This window comes from Salvelinus namaycush, chromosome 3 (assembly GCF_016432855.1).
Source record: "Salvelinus namaycush isolate Seneca chromosome 3, SaNama_1.0, whole genome shotgun sequence".
In the NCBI taxonomy this organism is placed as follows: Eukaryota; Metazoa; Chordata; class Actinopteri; order Salmoniformes; family Salmonidae; genus Salvelinus; species Salvelinus namaycush.
In genome coordinates this window covers 9,904,195-9,927,251 of record NC_052309.1, presented here as the reverse complement: position 1 = coordinate 9,927,251, position 23,057 = coordinate 9,904,195, and the positions used below count along the sequence as shown (strand labels likewise).

Genomic DNA, 23,057 nt, shown 5'->3' with positions numbered 1-23,057 from the left:
TATTAACTGATTGCATCTGAGCTCCTAGAGTGTGCGGCTCTCTTCTATTTTTGTGTGTGTTCTATTCTGCTAGCCAGCACCTTGCCTAAACAGGTGTGCGTTTCTTTCGCCTCCAGTCTCATGGAGACATAACATGCGCAGTTTGATCTACTCTAGAGATATAAGTAGGAAATAGGAATCCCATTGGGCAATGAATGGAGGTAGTATAACGCCCCACCCAGCAGACTGTCGACCAATCGCTTTCACGTTCACGCGTCATGCTACGTCATGTGGTTGCTAAGCTAACGTACCTATTTTCCTCGAAAGTACGTAATGTCACGATTTCAAAGACATACAATATTGCATAGGAAATTAATTCTCTTACATCTAGGAAAATATTTGTAATGTTGTACTTCTTGATGACAAAATTCATGCTAATGTTGTGTTTTTAGCGCCCAATTGACTCCCATTCACTCCATGAAGGAGAGCTCTCCTTGTCCCAGAATCGTCCAGACTGCACCGTATGGCCCACTGACGTACAATGGGCAACGTACACAATAGGCGTTAATACTGTAATGAAACAGCAGGGAGCAGGTCTCGAACCCTCGACCTTCTAGCCCGAGGTCCGGCGCGCTATCGACTGTGCCGCAAAAGCATGCTCGTGCGGCAGAGTCGATTTCCGCGCTTATAAACCCAGGGTCGTTACAATACGATTGCAATGGAGTTTCCCATCTCCTCAAAAGGACTGTATTTCTGGCTACTCCAGAAAGTGATGTTGCACGCTACCTCAGTAACTCAAGCACAAGGCCAACCTGGGTAGTCTACTGCTGGCTGCTATTAGCAACTAAATTATCCTTATAACTTATTATGTGAGCGATTTAAATAAATAGTTAAAAGGACATAGATCTGGTGTATTACAAGCAATTATTGGTACCATAATTTAATAAAACAATTTTACACAAAGATACATTTTTCCATTCACTATAATGGGGCCTAGTTCTGCTAACAAATGCCTGCAGTACAGCGGTCGGTCTTGAACTTCCGTGACTTCAAGAGGGAGCAAGCGGTCTTCTCCATAGAGAATGATAGATGCCTCTAGTGGCCAAAATTCTATTTTAGCGTGGGCAGCGCTATTGAGGGCATCCACCATGCTTCCGCCATTTTAAAGTAGTCAAAATAGTCATCTGGGTGGGGTTTCCTATGGGTTGTAGTCACAATGGCGCTGCGGCTGTCCATGCTGTCACAGATGAGTCCTCTATCTATCTCTATGTTCTCCCCTAGTCTGCTGCATACTTTTTGGGGGGACAGTTGGGACACCTTTTTCGGCAATCAAAGCCAATCGAGGAACACGGCCAAACTGATCTCAGTACTTGAGAACTAGGCTATTGGAAATCCAAATAATTGATTTAGATTATGTATTTGGATAAATACCACGTAATTTTTTACAAATAATATTCTATATTCTTCAATAAATTGACTTGTTCATATCTTTCTATCTCTCCAGTATAGCTATTAATTGTAGTAAAATGAAATCATTGCTGTAGCTGTATCATAAATCATATACATTTGGCTATTTGGGTCATTTCCATAATATCCAGATGGGCCATAAAAAAAGCTTTTATTTATGATCAGATATTTGGAGCCACCCAGACTTAAACTGGTGTTCATGAAATCGTATCACAGAGTTACTGTCTTTGATCGTATTGTATTCAGGCAGTTTATAAAGTCCAGAGAGGGGGTCCTCGGGCACGACTTGCGCAGCCATGTCCATTGTGTAATTTTAGAACTCAGTTTTTTTGTTTTGTGCTTATGTATTTTCCAGCATGAGCTGCTGGGCTAGCCAGCTGCTTAAAATATTGTATTAATAGCTTGCTAAATCACAAAGTAAGGTGTATTGTAGCTAGATGACACCACGTAGCCATCGATAGCATGCAACAAAAGGTAATTTACTCTCTGCGAGATCAATTCCGCATGCTAGCATGTCCGGCTAAATTTCAAGTTGGAATGCAAGAGGAATGCATATATTTTGATCAATCGCTTAGCTCTGATTTATTCCAATAAATGATCTATTACCAAAAGCATGTTGACTTGCCAATTTTATTAGTCATAGGTTCAGATCCTCTATTCGTCTTTCCTAGAAAAGCGATCTAACGTTATGCTTGCCAGAATATACTGACTCCTACCATTATGCTTGTTTACACTGAGCTGCACTGGGGTCGGAACGCAATCATGGTTACATTAAAAGCCTATTTATTCTTGATCTGTCAATGCCACCAGGAGGCTCCATGTGGAGGTTATGATGCAAAATTGCAGAGCCTTTGGAGGCTTGAAAATGCCAAATCTAGCTCCATATGGCAATACATAGGGCTCAACATATTTCCATGTAGCCAGTGCTTAATACTGTCAGGAGCTGAGTAAGGAAAGGGGGGATACCTAGTCAGTTGTCCAACTGAATGTATCTTCCACATTTAACCCAGAGAGGTGCAGGGGGCTGCCTTAATCAATGTCTTCGGCACCTGGGGAACATTGGTTTAACTGCTTTGTTCAGAACGACAGATTTTTACCTTGTCAGCTCAAGGATTCGATCCAGCAACCTTACAGTTCCTGGCCCAACGCTCTAACCACTAGGCTACCCACTAGTACTGGCAACTCACATGTTCTACTGCTTGAGCTCCTGTTCCTCTTATAGAATATTAGCTCAAAAGTATTGTAGAGGTGCTGCACATAAATATAAACCGTACCGGCACCAAAATTGAGTACCGGCACCTATTTCAGTCCAAGTCAAGCACTGCATATAGCTCCACAATGGCATGATTGGTTGATGGTAGGTGGGGGGCAGTTCATCCTGTATAAACACAAACTCGCTTACTTCACAAAAAAACATGGAGAACTTTGACGAAAGACTATCAGAACAAATTCACCAATATAATACATCTTTATGTAGGGATTTCAAAGACACAAAAATAAGTTTGAACTCCTAGAAAGACATTGTGGAGGAAGCTCCCGAGTGGCGCAGCAGTCTAAGGCACTGCATCTCAGTGCAAGCGGCATCACTACAGTGCCTGGTTTGAATCCAGGCTGTATCACATCTGGCTGTGATTGGGCGGCACACAATTTGCCCAGCGTCGCCGGGGTAGGCCGTCATTGTAAATTAGATTTTGTTCTTAACTGACTTGCCTAGTTAAATCAAGGTTAAAAATAAATAATAATAGGAATAAAGTTGAAGTTGGAAGTTTACATACACTGAGGTTGGAGTCATTAAAACTCATTTTTCAACCACTCCACAAATGTCTTGTTAACAAACTATAGTTTTGGCATGACACAAGTCATTTTTCCAACATTTGTTAACAGACAGATTATTTCACTTATAATTCACTGTATCACAATTCCAGTTGGTCAGAAGTTTACATACACTAAGTTGACTGTGCCTTTAAACAGCTTGGAAAATTCCAGAAAATTATGTCATGGCTTTAGAAGCTTCGGATAGGCTAATTGACATCATTTGAGTCAATTGTAGGTGTACCTGTGGATGTATTTCAAGGACTACCTTCAAACTCAGTGCCTCTTTGCGTGACATCATGGGAAAATCAAAGGAAATCAGCCAAGACCTCAGAAAAACAATTGTAGACCTCCACAAGTCTTGTTCATCCTTGGGAGCAATTCCCAAATGCTTGAAGGTACCACGTTCATCTGTACAAACAATAGTACGCAAGTATAAACACCATGGGACCACGCAGCCATCAAACCGCTCAGGAAGGAGAAGCGTTCTGTCTGCTAGAGGTGAACGTACTTTAGTGCGAAAAGTGCAAATCAATCCCAGAATAACAGCAAAGGACCTTGTGAAGATGCTGGAGGAAACAGGTACAAAAGTATCTATATCCACAGTAAAACGAGTCCTATATCGACATAATCTGAAAGGCCGTTCAGCAAGGAAGAAGCCACTGCTCCAAAATCGCCATAAAAAAGCCAGACTACGGTTTGCAACTGCACATGGAGAAATGTCCTCTGGTCTGATGAAACAAAAATAGAACTGTTTGGCCATAATGACCATCGTTATGTTTGGAGGAAAAAGGGGGAGGCTTGCAAGCTGAACAACACCATCCCAACCGTGAAGCACGGGGGTGGCAGCATGATGTTGTGGGGGTGCTTTGCTGCAGGAGGGACTAGTGCACTTCACAAAATATATGGCATCATGAGGCAGGGAAATTATGTGGATATATTGAAGCAACATCTCAAGACATCAGTCAGGAAGTTAAAGCTTGGTCACAAATGGGTCTTCCAAATGGTCAATGACCCCAAGCATACTTCCAAAGTTGTGGCAAAATGGCTAAAGGACAACAAAGGCAAGGTATTGGAGTGGCCATCACAAAGCCCTGACCTCAATCCTATAAAAAATTTGTGTTCAGAACTGAAAAAAGCGTGTGTGAGCAAGGAGGCCTACAAGCCTGACTCAGTTCCACCAGCTCTGTCAAGAGGAATGGGCCAAAATTCACCCAATTTATTGTGGGAAGCTTTTGGAAGGCTACCCGAAACGTTTGACCCAAGTTAAACAATTTAAAGGCAATCCTACCAAATACTAATTGATTGTATGTAAACTTCTGACCCACTGGGAATGTGATGAAAGAAATAAAATCTGAAATAAATCATTCTCTCTACTATTATTCTGACGTTTCACATTCTTAAAATAAACTGGTGATCCTAACTGACCTAAAACAGGGAATTTTTACAAGGATTAAATGTCAGGAATTGTGAAAAACTGAGTTTAAATATATTTGGCTAAGGTGTATGTAAACTTCCGACTTCAACTGTAGATGCAGTAAAGAGGTCAATGGAATGCAGACCGTGGGGGATAGAAGGGCAATGGATTGGCCCACATTCAACAAATCTGATCTAAGTGAATATTTGTCAAATCCGTCATGATTGATGTATTGTAACAGGCCCATAATGTGGGTACTAAATTCCCAATTTGGATATATTTTGCTGTTTTCGCTGCATAACATTTAGAAGTTGTTCCTTTTCAGGTTTAGAAAAAGTGACTAGTAAATGCTAACTCCCGTTTGTATAAGCAGGTTAGCATAGCTAGCACACAGAAATTGGTGGTGTAGTCAAAGTCGTTTTAAACGGTAATGCAGTTGATTGATGACATGAACATGTATTGGGGTTGACCTCCATACAAACATATAGTGTGAAATACACATAAACAACAGCCTAAATGTAGGCTGATTTTGCTGGGGGGCAATGAGGAGATTCGGGATGGAGATTCAGGTGGAAAACGGTGCATCCTTTTTACTTCATGCTATTTTGGCTGAGCTATGTCAAGCACCGGGAAACGGACTCCAACAACTCAGAAGAGGTAAGGTATTTTCTTTTTGTTTAGCCAGTTGCTCGTAATTAGCTGGATGGCTGTAGAGATGAATCCTGAATCGCTACGAGTGGTGCGGTGCAGAACAATTTATTGGATGAGTATGACAGCTGCCCGAAACTCAAGATGTAGGAATGCTCTGACTTCTGTGGAGGCCGCATTGCTGTAAATGCTGTACAGCCACTGCAGAATCGGATTGACCATAAAATCAGCTTTTAAAACACTGGAGCTGGCGCGAGATATGGATCGGAAAACATACCTCAATGCAGGATGGGATATGCCACTAATTTTGACCTTTATCCACACTGATACATCGAGAAGATTGAAATACTGCTAATTTTCCCAGAAAACTGCCATTTTTGTTCTCATGCTAGCTAGTAGTAGCCACCGCAGTCATTTTGGAATGTAGGGTCAGCCAATCAGCTCCTTTGTTGTTCAACGCCACGTGCCATTCCATAATGGCTGCTTTGGCTGATGTTAGCTAGCCTGATAACACAAAGGGCTGTTTTTCCAGTTTTTCAGTGTGGATGTGTGTACAGTGTAGATGAAGTGTGGATGAAGGTACAACTTGCAGTAAAGTACCCATCCCTTAATTGAGGTACATTTTCCGACCCTTATCTCCTGTCGGCTCCACAGTGTCTTAATGTAACCATGATTGTGTTTAGACCCCAGTGCAGCTCAGTGTAAACAAGCATAATGATAGGGTCGGTATCTTCGGCCAACCTTAGATTGCAGTGACACCTTAGTGCCATGCCATAACTTTACCTTGTTGTGCCCCTTTCATCTTTTCAGCCTTAAACCTGTGCCAGAACCGTGAAATCTGATGTTCCAAAATGCCTCATAAACTCCTCAAGTTACTCCTGGGAAGTTACCAGTGGCTGGCCAGTTACTGGCCCGTCCTTATGCCGAGGGGAATCCGCCTGTACACATTTGAACAGATCCCGTTATTCATGAAAGAAAACCCTTACATTACAGATGGATACAGAGCCCGTTTACAATCCAAACTTTGTTTAAAAAGGTATGTCAAGAGAATAATATAGCTAAGCTCAATGTAAAGTAGTACGTTGTTGTACAGTGTTGTTGCTAGTTGTTGTATAGCCTGGTCCCAGGTCTATACTGTCTTGCCAACTCATATGGTTATTGTCATGTCAAACAAAATTACCATAGCAGTTGGCAAGATAGCACAAACAGATCTGGAACCAGGCTAGTTGTTGTGTATTGTTTTCCACCCCTCTAGCATCTTTGTGCTGTCCAATGAAACAGTCAACATATGGACTCATCTGTTGGGCTTCCTCCTGTTCTTCCTACTGGGGGTGAATGACATGTCTACAGTCCTGCCGGCTTCAGGTGCCAACAGAGAAGACTATGTCATCTATTGCATAGCGCTCTTCTGCTTTCAGGTGTGTGTTTGGGTAGGTGGGTGGGTGGGTGATAGTGAAAGAGAGACGGACAGAAAGAAAGAGACAGACAGAAAGAAAGAGAGTGAGAGGTCACAGCTATCTGTCAGTCTTATTTTGTTGTGGTTTACAGGTCTTACCTGTGTTCAGGAGAAGTAAAGCTGGTGTATTTTACCTGTTTTTCTAGGTGTGTATGCTGTGTTCTGCAGGGTATCACATGTTCTCCTGCCACCTCTCAGAGAAGACGTGTCACCGCTGGTTGGCGCTGGACTTCGTTGGAATCTCTGTGGGAATCCTGGGCTGTTACATTCCAGGGGTCTTCTATGCCTTCTACTGCATCACTGTATGTTCGACAATAATACATTCCATTATTTGTTTTCTTTTTCCACTCATACTGTTTGTTTTTGTAAATGTATACTTGTGCAAACTGGCTCTGAAATCCCATCTCTTCTCCCCACATATCTTTCCCCGTTTCCTGTCTACTACCCCCACCCTCTTTCTCTCATCAATAGTTCTGGAGACAGGTGTACCTGGTGACTGCTCTAGCGTTGATATTGGCCGTGTTCTTAGCTCAGATCCACCCTCACTACCACTCTAAGGAGTGGCGACACCAGCGTACTGCCCTCTTCTGCTCCGTGGCTGGCTACGGGATCATCCCCGCCGGCCACTGGGTCTGGCTCAATGAAGGCCTCGGCTCAGCTGTCGTCCAGGTGAGGCAACAGATTCCTGAATTAACACTTTATTTGAAAGTGTGTTGACTTTATAACACATTCATAAACAGTACAATTATGCATCAGAGTTAAGTATTGTTACCCTTACCATCTGTTCTGTCTGCAGTTGTTCCTCCCTCGTGTGATTGTGATGTATTTGATAGCTGGAGCTGCGTTCCTCTTCTACATCTCTAAAATCCCAGAACGCTGCTTCCCAGGTGAGCCTTCATGCTTGACACATCTATTCCACAATATTACAAATTACCTTGAATAGCAAATAACCATTCGTGTGATTAAGTGCACCTTGTCTTGCTCAAGTGACCTTGTGATGCACTTTGACCTCCACAGGTCAACTGAACTATCTGGGTGCCAGCCACCAGGTGTGGCATGTCCTTGTGGTGTTTTTGCTCTACTGGTGGCACCAGACTGCAGTATATATAATGAAATTCAGGCACAGCCAGCCCTGCCCTCCTTTCTACACCCAGCCTGGTCTCATAGACTAGACGTAACATAGTAAAAGTAAATCCGGGACACTCAAATTAGTATGATATGTTACGTTTGGTATGGGTGGTTGGTCGAGGTGGATGGGTGGGTGAATGTCTAGCTATCCAAAAGGTTGTGTGTTCAAATCTCGTCACTGACAACTTTAGCAACTTTTCAACTACTTACAACTTTTGAGCTACTTTAAAACTACTTAGCATGTTAGCTAACCCTTCCCCTAACTCTTTTAGCCAGCCCTTCCCCTAACTTGAACCCTTTAACCCACAGGTGTCAAACTCATTCCACGGGGGGCCGAGTGTCTGCGGGTTTTCGCTCCTCCCTTGTACTTGATTGATGAATTAACATCACTAATTAGTTAGGAACTCCCCACACCTGGTTGTCTAGGGCTTTATTGAAAGGAAAAACCAAAAACCTGCAGACACTAGGCCCTCCGTGGAATGAGTTTGACACCCCTGCTTTAACCTAACTCCGAACCTTAACCCGTAACCCTAAACTAGCTAACATTAGCCAGCTAGCTAACGTTGGGTACAACGAATTGGTATTCGTAACATATCATACGTATTGCAAATTCGTAGCATATTGTACATTTACAGATTCATAACAAATTGTACATTTAGCAAATTCTTAACATATCATCCAAATTGTAATTCATAACTTATCATACGAAGTGGATGATGACATCCACAAATTAATACATACAATACGAAACATAACATATCATACTAAATGAAGTGTCTCAGAATTACGTACAGAATAATACAAAATGCTGAGAGACCAGATTGCTACACAAGCAGTGACTAGAGCCTCAAGCCGGCCCAGCCACCGACTGAGCAACAACCGCCTGTACTGTAGCCACTCGATGCAATTAAACCAGACTACAGACCTCTAGAATTCTATCATACAGATGCCCAGTCAAGCAGACAAGAGCATAGCCTCCCTACCAGAAAATCTATAACCGCACCGTTAGACCTTGCAGATGTCTGTAGAAAGAGCGAACGAGTAAAAGAGTGAAACCATCTCTCTGGTTTTAAGGATTGCGATTGGTGGTATGCAATCGTATGTGCTTTCTGCTGAGACTTCTGTAAGGCCAGGTTATAAGAAGGAAAGACATGTCAGTCATAGCCTGGTCGCAGGTCTGGGAAGCAAGATGGCACAAACAGACCTGGGACCAGTCTTGGTGAAGTCACTAGGACACACAGTACAGCTTCAACTGAACATATTCTGTGATTCTCCGATTATCTTTTCGTATTCAAGATAGTTTTTTTAACCTGATTTGTATCTATTAATTTGCATGTAAGCTACTGTTTGAATGTTACATGCTGTGAAATGGTACTTCTTGAAATGCTTTCTTGAGCACATGGGCCTTTACAAGGGTTATGTGCAATCTAGAATATATATCCTTTGGAAACCGAACATAGAGCCTATGTTCAGTTATTTTTGCCTGCGTAGTTATCTTACTGTATTTCATTAATGGTGGGATTGAGTAGTTATCTTACTGTATTTCATTAATGGTGGGGCTGAGTAGTTATCTTACTGTATTTCATTAATGGTGGGATTGAGTAGTTATCTTACTGTATTTCATTAATGGTGGGATTGAGTAGTTATCTTACTGTATTTCATTAATGGTGGGGCTGAGTAGTTATCTTACTGTATTTCATTAATGGTGGGATTGAGTAGTTATCTTACTGTATTTCATTAATGGTGGGATTGAGTAGTTATCTTACTGTATTTCATTAATGGTGGGATTGAGTAGTTATCTTACTGTATTTCATTAATGGTGGGATTGAGTAGTTATCTTACTGTATTTCATTAATGGTGGGGCTGAGTAGTTATCTTACTGTTTTTCATTAATGGTGGGGCTGAGTAGTTATCTTACTGTATTTCATTAATGGTGGGGTTACTTTTAGTATTAGGTCAATTGACCCCCTTCCTCTCACAATCCACTTGAATCTAAGGGCTGATTCAGGAACTGTTTAGAGAGTTGGTTACATTTAAACATAAACCCAATTAAATAGATTGGGAGTAAATGACCCTTGCTTTAATTTGTTTGTTAATAGACTATTTATGAATCCGTCCCTCTAGTCACTTACTATATAACCTAACGTAGCGACGTAAAAGAAACACCTGAGTAGGATACCCCACATTCTGGTCCTGAGTATTATAAAAAAAATTTTTTATATAACTTGTGGGAGGTTCTGTTCTGCACTGTTCAACCAATCCAGTAAATGTGAAGGAGGAGTTAAGATGGAGCGTCGCGTTTTTAAGGGTCCAAAAGCTGAAGTCAGGCTCTTCCATTTCTACTGAAAACCGGTTGCACCCAGTTTTTGCAACCCCGCTGATGGTGTTTACTATATACTGTACATGGGTGTGTGAACAACTGCATAAGAACAAATACTTTAGAGGCCAGTATTATCTATTGTATGACTAATACTGTATGGTTTTACAATCACATTACTGACAGGTCTATCTATGCACAATATGGTGTCCTGTAGATCACAGGTGGCTGGTGGCACCTTAATTGGGGAGGGGGGCGAGCTTATAGTAATGGCTGGAATTGATTTGATGGAATGATACAAGTGTTTTAATACCATTGTTATGAGCCGTCCTCCCCTCACCAGCCTCCTGTATTGTAGATCTCCTACTGTGTAGCTAATACCCATAGAGGTCATTCGACCTTGTCAGATAATGATGCTCAGAACATATCACAGCCGTTAAAGGCCCACTATGACATTCACAGCCTGTAATGACTGTTCGTTAGCCTTGTTTGTAAATGAGCTTTTGTTTCAAGTATGCCTTTATTTCACTGTATTTTACCTGGTTGCTATAATGTCAGTCTTTGGTTGTCCAACATTTGTTTTTCCATTCATTTAGGCATTACTGATGGACTTACTTTTGAATGCTGGAATGCACTGACTAAAGGGGCACATTGTTTTAATCTATCTGTAATATGACATGTCTCGAGTATTATAAATTAATAAAGAATGCCTAAAAGGAATGTCATTGTTGAATTCAAATGTCAGAAAAAAGAAGCCATTACTCTCACTTGTGGCTATATACGGTTATTAGAAAATGGCATCATCCTCAAAGTTAACGAGAGCATAGTCTCCTTGCCATCACATCTTATACAAAGGCATAGTTGTCAAAACAATACTTTCAATTAATCCCATTCTACAATCTGTTGTAATCTCTGACCTCCCAGCGCAAATTGAGGGATTATAATCTACAGCCATTGTTCTTTTGTTACAGCTACTAATTGGAATTTTGTAAGAAAGGGTTCCTAGCCACCGTGCTTCTACACCTGCATTGCTTGCTGTTTGGGGTTTTAGGCTGGGTTTCTGTACAGCACTTTTAGATATCAGCTGATGTAAGAAGGGCTATATAAATACATTTTATTTGATTTAGAGTAAATACTCCCAACAGACAACAAATCTCCAGATTAGACAGTCTTGCCTGAGATAATGACTAAGCATATCTTTCTTCACGACAGTGTTGGCAAAACATCGCAGAGCAGGAGGATTTCACACTTTGTCTCACTTGACAAATTGCCTTTATTCTCAGGTGCAGACAGAGATGAAATAGTCATGCCATGTAAAATACCAATCATAAATATCAGAATTAGGCTAAACAGCTTAATCACCGCATTACATGTCAACATTGTTTTGAGGATTACAGGATGAGATCTGGGCTTTGTATTAAAAAAACTCAATTTCACATTGATTCAGAAGCATTGTCAGTTATTGTTAGCAAATCCAATTCAAGTCTTTGTAAAACAACTTTACAAGAAAACTGAACTTAACATTTCTAAACTGAATCACTGATCAACATGGTATTCTGCAGATATGCTTTATCGCCACCAACTGGACAAAAGACCACATGACAAGCAACTGTTAGTAAACATTTTTAATAGAACGTCTCATACAAGAACAGATAGAATACCTTCCTGATATCTATAATAATTTGGACAATACCAATAAAGATTTGTCTTAATGAGATGCATTCAGGAATGTAAATGTTGGAAACACATGAAACAGAATAGGTGACTCTGGCTAAGGAATCCTGGAGTGTGTCTGGGCTGGCTGAACACATTACATGTTCCAGGTTACACATCCCAATGTCAAACTTTGAACATTGAAACAAACATATCCACGTTTCTCAGGGAAACACAGTGAGTGTGTCTATAATAAATCGAACCTGTGCAGTGCACTGCAGCCTTCACATTGTTACGATCCTTCGGTGGGAGGCTCCTCAATGCCAAGTAGACAGGACCTTAGTCGTCTTCACCACACAGCTTCAGCAGAGCTTGTCCGTAACTTCCAGCAGTTTCAGACTACAATTGAACACAGGGATGGAGAGGACTTTTACATGGCTATGACACAGAGTATGATCAATTTCACAGATCCTATTAGTCAATCATCATTTCCTCCACAGAGAATCTACAGAGCGTTGCCATAGTAACTGAACACTTGACTGACCAGGCAAGACAGAAAACGCCACAAAAAAAACAAAAATCCCCAAATCACAATAAAAAGGTCTGATTCGCAATCGCATATGCAGATCAGATTGGCTGACCAAATAATACAATCACAAGATAGGAGGTAGGGTTGAAAATAAATCAATTCCAATCATGTTTATTTCAGCAGCCATTAAATAAAAATCAGATACAGTGCATTCGGAAAGTATTTAGACCCCTTGCCTTTTTCCACATTGTTACGTTACAGCCTTATTATAAAATTTATTAAATATTCCCCCCCTAAATATACACACAATACCCCATAATGACAAAGCGAAAACAGAAATACCTTATGTAAATAAGTATTCAGACCCTTTGCTATGAGACTCGAAATTGAGCTCAGGTACATCCTGTTTCCTTTGATCGTCCTTGAGATGTTTCTACAACTTGATTGGAGTCCACCTGTGGTAAACTCAATTGATTGGACATGATTTGAAAAGGCACACACACCTGTCTATATAAGGTCCCACAGTTGACAGGCCATGTCTGAGCAAAAACCAAGACAGGATTCTGTCGAGGCACAGATCTGGGAAAGGGTACCAAAATAAATTCTGCAGCATTGAAAGTCCCCAAGAACACAGTGGCCTCCATTCTTAAATGGAAGAAGTTTGAAACCACCAAGACTCTTCCCAGAGCTGGCCGCCCGGCCAAACTGAGCAATCGGGGGAGAAGGGCCTTGCTCAGGGAGGTGGCCAATAACCCGATGGGCACTCTGACAGAGCTCCAGTTCCTCTGTGGAGATGGGGAAAAACCTTCCAGAAGGACAACCATCTCTGCAGCACGGCACCAATCAGGCCTTTATGGTAGAGTGACCAGACGGATGCCACTCCTCAGTAAAAGGCACATGACAGCCGCTTGGAGTTTGCCAAAAGACACCTAAAGACTCTCAGACCATGAGAAACAAGATTCTCTGGTCTGATGAAACCAAGACTGAACTCTTTGGCCTGAATGTCAAGCGGTACGTCTGGAGGAAACCTGGCACCATTCCTACGGTGAAGCATGGTGGTGGCAGTATTTTTTATTTATTTCACCTTTATTTAACCAGGTCGACCAGTTGAGAACAAGTTCTGATTTACAATTGCGACCTGGCCAAGATAAAGCAAAGCAGTGCGACACAAACAACAGAGTTACACATGGAATAAACAAACGTAGTCAATAACACAATAGAAAACTCTATATACAGTGTGGGCAAATGAGGTAAGATTAGGGAGGTAAGGCAATAAATAGGCCGTAGTGTCGAAGTAATTACAATTTAGCAATTAAACACTGGAGTGATAGATGTGCATCATGCTGTGGGGATGTTTTTTAGCGGCAGGGACTGGGAGACTAGTCAGGATCGAGGGAAAGATGAACGGAGCAAAGTATAGAGAGAGCGTTGATGAAAATCTGCTCCAGAGCGCTCAGGACCTCAGACTGGGGCGAAGGTTCACCTTCCAACAGGACAACGACCTTAAGCACACAGCCAAGACAATGCAGGAGTGGCTTCAGGACAAGACTGAATGTCCTTCAGTGGCCCAGCCAGAGCCCGGACTTAAACCCGATCGAACATCTCTGGAGAGACCTGAAAATAGCTGTGCAGTGACGCTCCCCATCCAACCTGACAGAGCTTGAGAGGATTTGCAGAGAAGAACTCTCCAAATACAGGTGTGCCACGCTTGTAGAGTCATACCCAAGAAGACTTGAGGCTGTAATCACTACCAAACATGCTTCAACAAAAGGACTAAGTAAAGGGGTCAAGGGGGTCTGAATACTTTGAATGCACTGTAACTAATTGCTCAAAACAAATCGAGCTGTAAAAGATAGAAAATTGACCCCATGAAATGTAGCTATAGGACAAGTATGTTACCAGTCAGCAAGATTATCAGCAAATACCTTGATGGTGGAGTAGAGAGAACAGCCAAACAGCTTTTTGAACTCTGCCCTGATGTCCAGCATGTCCATCTCAGAGCGGCCAACCATTATCCTGGTCAGAACGGACTCTGTGGTCCCCACGCCCTGAACACACAACCACTGGATTAATCCCAAAACCCCACAGATTAACATTCTACACCACCAGAGCCCACTGGATTAGAGGAAATGAAACAAAACGAAAACATGTCAGCCCCAGATCTGTTTGTGCAGTTTAGGAAAATCAGATGGCCATTCTTGTGCAGTTTGGCATGACAATGACCATAGGAGTTGTCAAGACAGCACAAACAGATCTGACATCAGGCTAGCCACCGTGCACTATGACCTTGTATCCCGTTGGGCTCTGCGGGTGGAGAATAGTGCATGAGCTGCACGAAGCTTAAAAAATAAAATGTATACTGTAAGCAATTTGTAAAATGCATAAACAGGAAGACTTCTGCTCACCTTTGTGCTTTTGAACAGTCTCTCAGCCAGGTAGGCAGGAACACTCTTCACACATTTCACTGGAAAGTCAAAGGGTTTGTTAGCGATAACAGTGCATGACATCTTTGAGAGTGATAGGCAACAAAACCTGTGAATAGTCCTTCGTACCAATAGCCACCAGTAGATCCTCTAGATTCCCTGACATCTCCCTCTCAATGCTCTCCTGTAGAGTTTTGTTGCTCAAGGCCTTATACTCCACTAGGGCTGTAAGGGGAGGGAGAAACACGCAACCCGTTAGCCTACATCATCATCATAGAAGAACAGACTACAGTATTGTGTCCGTCAGTGCTTTGCTAGACCAAGGTTACTAACTCTGTCTCAGCTGAGGAACACTCCGGTGACACAGGATGTCAATGAACTTGCTTTCATCAGTCCCCCACTTCTTCTCTCCTGCCTCGTACAGGGCCTAGAGAGGGGGAGGGATACAGACAGAGCGAGACAGAGGTAGTACAGTACTTGTTAGGCACTATCGTGCATTGGCTTGAGTGAGAGAACATGGAAGAGGAACAAACCAATATATTTAATTACACTTCACGATGACAAGTCTTTGGCAGGACGTCTGAGTGAGTCACTCCCAAGGAAGCTTAAAACCAAGACCAGTGAAATACTGAGCATGGTTGCAAAATTCATCATATCTTAATGTACCTTAGCGTCCGCTTTAGCTTTAGCCGGGTCCACATTCGTACTCTCATCTCGCTTTCCCTTAAAATGACAGACACCGAACCGAAAGGTTGAAAAAGTAATCAAAGATTTATAGGTCACAAGCAGCTGAAAAAAACTATGTAACAGAAATACCACTGTTACTTGTAAGTCCAAGTCAAAGTCAAATTCCCCCTGGGGACAATAAAGTTCTCATTTTACCTCAGCCAAGATGAGAAGTGTTGTAGCATAGTCTCCAGATACCTCAGACTTGAGGTCATGAGTCATCAATCGCCCAGTTTCTGTGGTCAAATACAGTATCTTATTAGTATCCAACTAACAGATGACTGACAATCAATATGTAACTTTTTAGGCGACCGACCAAATTCACTAAGAAATGTGGGTTATAGATCTATCATTCTAAGAAGAGTAAATCTGTTTTACTTGCGCTATTTCTATGCTTCCCATTCTTAAAATGTAGTTTTTGCATCTTTTACTTTCGGTGTAACTTCAAACAGCTAATACAGCAATATTTTTCGTTATGGAAATTATAATTTCACAGTGGTTTGGATGGTACAATGATTATCTACACTATACTTGCTTATTTTAATCACACAAACTGAAATTTGCCGAACTATTAGAGTTTTAGCAACCAGGAAATGGCGGAGCGATTTCTGCATAATGCAACTTTAATACTATTTTTTATTTAACTAGGCAAGTGAGTTAAGAACAAATTCTAATTTACAATGACGGCCTACCCCAGCCAAACCATAACCACGCTAGGCCAAATGTTGCTGCGCCCTATAGGACTCCCAATCACGGCCAGTTGTGATACAGCCTGGAATCGAACCAGGGTCTGTAGTACTGCCTCTAGCACTGAGATGCAGTGCCTTAGACTGCTGCACCACTCGGGAGCCCTTAGTAGTACATACTAAGATAGTTTAGAGACTACTAACCTGCTAAGTAAGCATCAGATAGAGCCTTGATTTGCTTGTTGGATCTTGAGGCAAATATCTCTGTTAAAGTCTCCTCAGTTGTCCCAGGACCCTGTGTGTGTGTGTGTGTGTAACAGGCAGGTATGCACAAAGTACATGATAAATGGTCATTCACAGTAATGTTTGGTACCAGATAGTTACCAAATACAGATAAATGTCCCTTACCTTGATGGCTCTGATGACCTCATGACAGTCGAAAAGAGGAGGAGGGGTGACCAGAGCAACTAGCAAGTCCTCAAAGTCCCCATGGGTGTCCCCCTTCAGGTCATCCACTAATGTCTGGGGGGGGGTCAAAGGCCATGGGTTATCAACAGGGATGGATATTGACTCATGCAATATTCAGAGATATCTGGACAAGATGTTTTAAATAAATTCAAGAAAAACTATCATGCTGCTAATATTGAGAGTAGTAGAGGGATAGTTGTACCCTGTTGGCAGCTTCCTGGTACGCTTTACAGATGAGCTGACGCTGGGAAATGCTCCTCCCGGTTAGAACTTCAACTAGAGTCTTCTCAGTGGTACCTGAGAACAACAACACACAATGTTTATAGAAACTGAAATTTTACATTTCAGTCATCCAGAGTGACTTACACTCTGTGGGCATACATTTTCATACTTTTTTAAATTTCTCCATACTGGTCCCCTGTGGGAATTGAACCCACATCCCTGGCATTGCAGGCTCCATGCTGTACCAACTGAGCTACACAGGATCACATGGAGTGAAAATTCCTATCAAAGTGAAAATTCCTATCATGAGGCATCAAATAAGTTATTTCTTGGTTGGTATGTGGTAGAGTACAGTGAAGAGTTTAGAGAGTATGGTGGATTGATTGACATTCCTACCTATTCCCTCTATGGCCTTCCGTAGAGCAACTACATCTTCTGCTGCTTTGAATCCCGCTTTCTCTTTAATGGTTCCTCGGGTGGTGGACTGAGAAACAGAAAAACATATCAAGAAACAGCAAAAACTAGTTAATTACATTAAGGTACATAGCCCATAGTTGAAAAACAAGTATAACTTAGTAGGCCTACCGTTACTGTCAAAGAGGAAGGTGAATCCAAAAGGAGATCCAAGTCATCCTGAAAAGAAAATGTACAGATTACCAGAGGATCATTATGGACAAAGACTAGCAGTCATCCTCCACTGAGTTCTTTTCCCCCCAATGAATCTCCGACTCGCTATGTGTCGACACTTCAAAAATGTAAATTCTTAAACTCTCACCGTGTCCGTATGTTTTAACCTCTGTTATTGCCTTTGTTTGCTGAAAATCACTTTAATAATCAAATACAACCACCAACTATTTCCTTGTTAAGATTAAATTGGCACAATTTATGTGATTGTGGTATATTTGAATAACGTTTTATTAAAAACGTATGGATTTCGGCAAACTAAGAATGGCACGCAACAGAGGACAAACATAGGTACATGGTAAGGGTTGAAGAATTTACCTTTTGGAAGTATCGACGCATAGCGACTCGAAAGATTCTTGAGGTTCTTTTTTTATTTTTTAAGATGTGAGTCTGCTCTCAAGTCTGTGGAGGAGTGAAGTTACTTGGAAACCAGCCAACAAACACAGACCAGGGACAGAAGTGGCTTAGAGATGTGTAAACAGAAGCAACAATTAGTAGAAAAAAGTATTTCCGTTACAGAAATTAGAGTGACATATCTGGTAACTTACCCAAACATTGGCCATTGCAGCAGTGGATATTCTACAACTGAGGGGGGAAGGAGCTGGGTAACAATTCATAGATTCATATTTCTTTGATTATGGCCTAATTTGTACAGCAATTCCAAAGCCATCTTCATTGACAGTGCAACGTTGCACATTCCACCGTACTGGTAGGTTAGCCCATTCATAGACACTAACGCTAGCGTCTATTGGTGGAGCTATCTTCTTCCCGGGGCACTTTTGTAAAGAGCCCCGACACCTGCTATACACATTAAAACACATCCCTTGCAGTATGGTTTTAGAAACATAAAGAACACATCTTTCATATCAGCAAGAAATCATAAAAAGGTTATATTACTAGATCTTTATAGGGTAAAGGTTAGTGTTCCCACATGGCCATATCTCCATGTTACAGGGCTTGTTTATGTAAGACAGAGCTGACAACTTGTACCTATTAGCTATCTAACATGCGTCGAACACCAGTGTGGACGCGTCACTGAGGAGGAAGTGTAGTTTGTCAACTGGCGGCCCCACAGTTTATGGCTCTGTGAAAATCTGCTACAATAAGTATCATTTTAATTTGAAAGATTATTTCTTGCTGATATCAAAACAGTTGCTGATATCGAAAACAGTTTCGCAAGCGATGATTGACATTTCTAAATGTTAAAACAGCTTCGGAATTATAGTTCACATGGAGCCAGCCGTGGGCGAAGTTAACCAGTGAAAACCCTAAGGAGAGAAGGGGTTTTCGAGAACTATGGTAGGTGTGTTACTTAAGGCATTTAATCAGAATAATCTAAATCAAATTGCCTACGTTAACGGTTTTAAATACAACAAATATTTTTCGGAGTTTATGATAGACTAACGTTAAATCACATCTGGTGACAGCTGAAACGAATTCTTGTCGAGAAAAATAATCACAGTATACTACTTGACGCACTTCACTAAACTTGAACAATAGCGTGCCATACCTTCGATAGTCCTACATTTTCCGTGTTATAATTTGTTAAATATCAGAAAAAGCTGTTTCGCCTTACCTGAGCTATAGTTGTCAACTGGCCACACCTTTTTACTAGAGTGCAGAAGCCAACGCCCATAGGCACCACGGGAAATGAAGTCACTACCGGGAATATTCCCAAATCCCTCCTCGTTTTTAAACGGATAGAACAGTCAAATACGTCTGTGGTACAGTCATACTAATAGAATCAATTATGGTGGTCCTGGTGCATTTTTATTAGCTGTCATGATGATACTGGAGTTGCAAATACATTGTTGGACAACAGTATTACATTGTTGCACTGCATAACCATCACTCAGTGATACATTGTATCAGCTGATCACAACCTGACGACGATGATTAGTCACTATTATGTTTCTCTTTGACAAAATATTTAACACCAGATTTAACAACAGTGTCCTGGTGAAAATATCCCACAGTCGTGTAGCCACTGTCTATCCAATATAATGAATGCATTTGAATGGACATGATTTGAGAAACATAAGCATGCAGTATTGTAGAGATACTCCATAGAGACACTCCCTTTTTAAGTAATCTAACATAATACACATGTAGGAATAATGAGTCCAAAGTTCTATTTGCACTGTGAGGGAACAATCGCAGATGTGTCTGTCCAAGACTAAAGAGTACTGAGTTAATAATTAATCAGTGAAATTAAAATAAATGCCTGTGAAAACAATGGTCAATGTGAAACCTTTTAGATACCAAAACAAGATGTGGGAAATAGATGTTATTTTTTACATACATGTCTTACTGCTATGTTTATCATGACGGAGAAACAATTTCAAATTGTTTACATAGACAGCCGCACCCAACGTATAAAGTCCACTTACAATTTGTAACTTGCAACTTCAGGCCAACACCCCTAAACCTTATTTCTGTAATTGCAGATAAATAAAAGCTGTGAGGATGACACCACAGACACCACACATAGTAATTACACATAACAGTCCCTTGATTACGATTGTGAGTTGAGCCATAATACAATTGTGTATGGTATGAGGACAGGGGGAGCTATATCAATCTCATACCACCCAGTGGCCCTACTCCAATACCCTGCACATTTCAGACTGTATTACAAACATTCAGGATGTATCTAGGCAATACCTACTGTTTACTTGAGGCATGTTATCATACTATGGAAGGAAGGAGGTGTGAGGGGGCGACCCAGATGACCAAAATGTCATATCCTCACACGTCTTTGCTTCCAATCATATCATGAGTAACCTGCTTAATTACTCACAAGCCTCAACTTGTGACAATCCAACCTTGAACTGACTGAACATCCATCTATACTCAAAGTAGCAAATGACTCACTGTTGTCATTGTTCAATTGAAAGTTGTATCAGTTGGTTTTAATATATAATGTATAATTAAGCAATAAGGCCCGAGGGGGTGTGGTATATGGCCAATATACCACGTCTAACGGCTGTTCCTAATCACAACGCAACACGGAGTGCTAGGACACAGCCCTTAGCCGTGGTATATTGGCCATATATCACAAACTCCCAAGTTGCCTTATTGCTATTATAAACTGGTTACCAACATAATTAGTGTAGTAAAAATAAATGTTTTGTCATACGCATGGTGTATGGTCTGGTATACCACGGCTTTCAGCCAATCAGCATTCAGGGCTCGAACCACCCAGTTTAAAATTCTGAATGACTAGTCTTGGGCCATTTGGCTTCTAAGCCATTATATCTTTGTAGCCATTTGCTGTTGGACACTAGGGCTGTTATCCCATCCATGTTAGCCTCTGGTGCTGTTAGCCTGTGCATTTTAACATGACTACTTGTATCCCGAAAAGCTTTGTATTACATTTTTTACTTCGACCGGATCCTGGAACACAAGTCTCCTCTTCTACCCTGCCAAAGTCAACTTTGCTACTGCACAATTCAAATCTACAGAGGGTATGTAAAATCAAATCAAAGTTTATTTGTCGCTTACACAGATTAGCAGATGTTTAAGCAGGTGCAGTGAAATGGTTGTGTTTCTAGCTCCAGCAGTGCAGTAAATGATTGTGTTTCTAGCTCCAGCAGTACAGTAAATGATTGTGTTTCTAGCTCCAGCAGTGCAGTAAATGATTGTGTTTCTAGCTCCAGCAGTACAGTAAATGATTGTTTCTAGCTCCAGCAGTGCAGTAAATTATTGTGTTTCTAGCTCCAGCAGTACAGTAAATGATTGTGTTTCTAGCTCCAGCAGTACAGTAAATGATTGTGTTTCTAGCTCCAGCAGTGCAGTAAATGATTGTGTTTCTAGCTCCAGCAGTGCAGTAAATGATTGTGTTTCTAGCTCCAGCAGTGCAGTAAATTATTGTGTTTCTAGCTCCAGCAGTACAGTAAATGATTGTGTTTCTAGCTCCAGCAGTGCAGTAAATGATTGTGTTTCTAGCTCCAGCAGTGCAGTAAATGATTGTGTTTCTAGCTCCAGCAGTCTGATGGCCAGGAGATGGAGGCTGTTTTTCAGTCTCTTGGTCCCAGCTTCGATGCACCTGTACTGTCTCCGCCTGCTAGATGGTATCAGGGTGAACAGGCCGTGGCTCGGGTGGCGGAGGTTCTTGTTGATCTTCTTGGCCAAGTGCTGTAGATATCCTGGAGGGCATGCAATGTGTCCCTAGTGATGCGTTGGGCTGACCGCACCACCTTTTGGGGAGCCCTGCGGTTGCGTGTGGTGCAGTTGCCATACCAGGCGGTGATACAGCCTGACAGAATGCTCTCGATGGTGCATCTGTAGAAGTTGGCGAGGGTCTTAGCCGAATTTCTTCAGTCTCCTGAGGTTGAATTGGCGCCTTCCTCACCACACTGGCTGTGTGGAGGGACCATTTCAGTTCCTCAGTGATGTGCATGCCAAGGAACTTGAAGCTTTTGACCCTCTCCACACTGGCCCCGTCGATGTGGATGGGGGCGTGCTCTCTCTGCTGTTTCCTGTATTTCACGATCAGCTCCTTTGTTTTGTTGACGTTAAGGGAGAGGTTATTTGCCTGGCACCACTCCTCCCTGTAGGCTTTGTCGTTGTTGTTGGTAAACAGGCCTTCCACTGTTGTATCATCTGTAAACTTGATGATTGAGTTGGAGACGTGCATAGCCACGCAGTCAAGGGGGAACAGGGGAACAGGAGGGGACTCAGCACCCACCCCTGTGGTTCCCCTGTGATGAGGATCAGCATGACAGAGGTGCTGTTATTCAAAATGTCAGTGGGTAACAGTAATATACATTTGAAAGAAAATATTCTAAACTAACCCTCACATTTTTCATGTTTATGCAAAAATATATATTATACTGAACAAAAATATATAAATGCAACATGTAAAGTGTTGGTCCCATGTTTCATGAGCTGAAATAAAAGATCCCAGAAATGTTCCAAAGACACAAAAGCTTATTTCTCTCAAATGTTTTGCACAAATTTGTTTACATCCCTGTTAGTGAGCCATTGCCAAGATAATCCATCCATCTGACCGGTGTGTCATATCAAGAAGCTGATTAAACAGCATGATCATTACAGAGGTTCACCTTGTGGCGTGGACAATAAAAGGCCACTCTAAAATGTCCAGTTTTGTCACACAACACAATGCCACAGATGTCTCAAGTTTTAAGGGAGCTGCAGGAATGTCCACCAGACCTGTTGCCAGAGGATTTACTGTTAATTTCTATGCCATAAGCCGCCTCCAACTTCGTTTTAGAGAATTTGGAAGTACGTCCAACCGGCCTCACAACCGCAGACCATGTGTAACCACGCCAACCCAGTACCTCCACATCCGGCTTCTTCATCTGCGGGATCGTCTGAAACCAGCCACCCGGACAGCTGATGAAACTGAGGAGTATTTCTGTCCGTAATAAAGCCCTTTTGTGGGGGAAATCCATAGATTAAGGCCTAATGAATTTCTTT

The 23,057-nt window shown here is 41.7% G+C and overlaps 2 protein-coding genes across 3 annotated transcripts; one reads left to right on the top strand and one right to left on the bottom strand.

Moving 5' to 3' along the window:
• Positions 1-1,757: 1,757 nt before the first annotated feature.
• LOC120044916 (progestin and adipoQ receptor family member 3-like) lies at positions 1,758-8,311 on the top strand. Its single transcript, XM_038989650.1, has 7 exons — positions 1,758-1,920; positions 6,134-6,359; positions 6,579-6,741; positions 6,926-7,081; positions 7,251-7,448; positions 7,576-7,666; positions 7,797-8,311. The coding sequence occupies exons 2-7, from the start codon at positions 6,175-6,177 to the stop codon at positions 7,949-7,951; spliced, it is 948 nt and encodes a 315-aa protein (XP_038845578.1). The 5' UTR covers positions 1,758-1,920; positions 6,134-6,174; the 3' UTR covers positions 7,952-8,311.
• A 3,523-nt stretch (positions 8,312-11,834) lies between these two features.
• anxa3b (annexin A3b) lies at positions 11,835-19,244 on the bottom strand. Of its 2 annotated transcripts, XM_038989649.1 has the most exons (14): positions 19,192-19,244; positions 18,164-18,200; positions 17,517-17,564; positions 17,328-17,415; positions 16,912-17,006; positions 16,650-16,763; positions 16,446-16,536; positions 15,712-15,791; positions 15,496-15,552; positions 15,163-15,256; positions 14,959-15,054; positions 14,812-14,870; positions 14,332-14,454; positions 11,835-12,276 (listed from the first exon to the last, which is right to left on the bottom strand). In XM_038989649.1, the coding sequence occupies exons 2-14, from the start codon at positions 18,176-18,178 to the stop codon at positions 12,217-12,219; spliced, it is 1,020 nt and encodes a 339-aa protein (XP_038845577.1). In that variant the 5' UTR covers positions 18,179-18,200; positions 19,192-19,244; the 3' UTR covers positions 11,835-12,216. The 2 variants fall into 2 exon arrangements, with proteins under 2 accessions (XP_038845577.1, XP_038845576.1); XM_038989648.1 differs by lacking the exon at positions 19,192-19,244 and having other exon boundaries at positions 18,164-19,185.
• Positions 19,245-23,057: the final 3,813 nt, after the last annotated feature.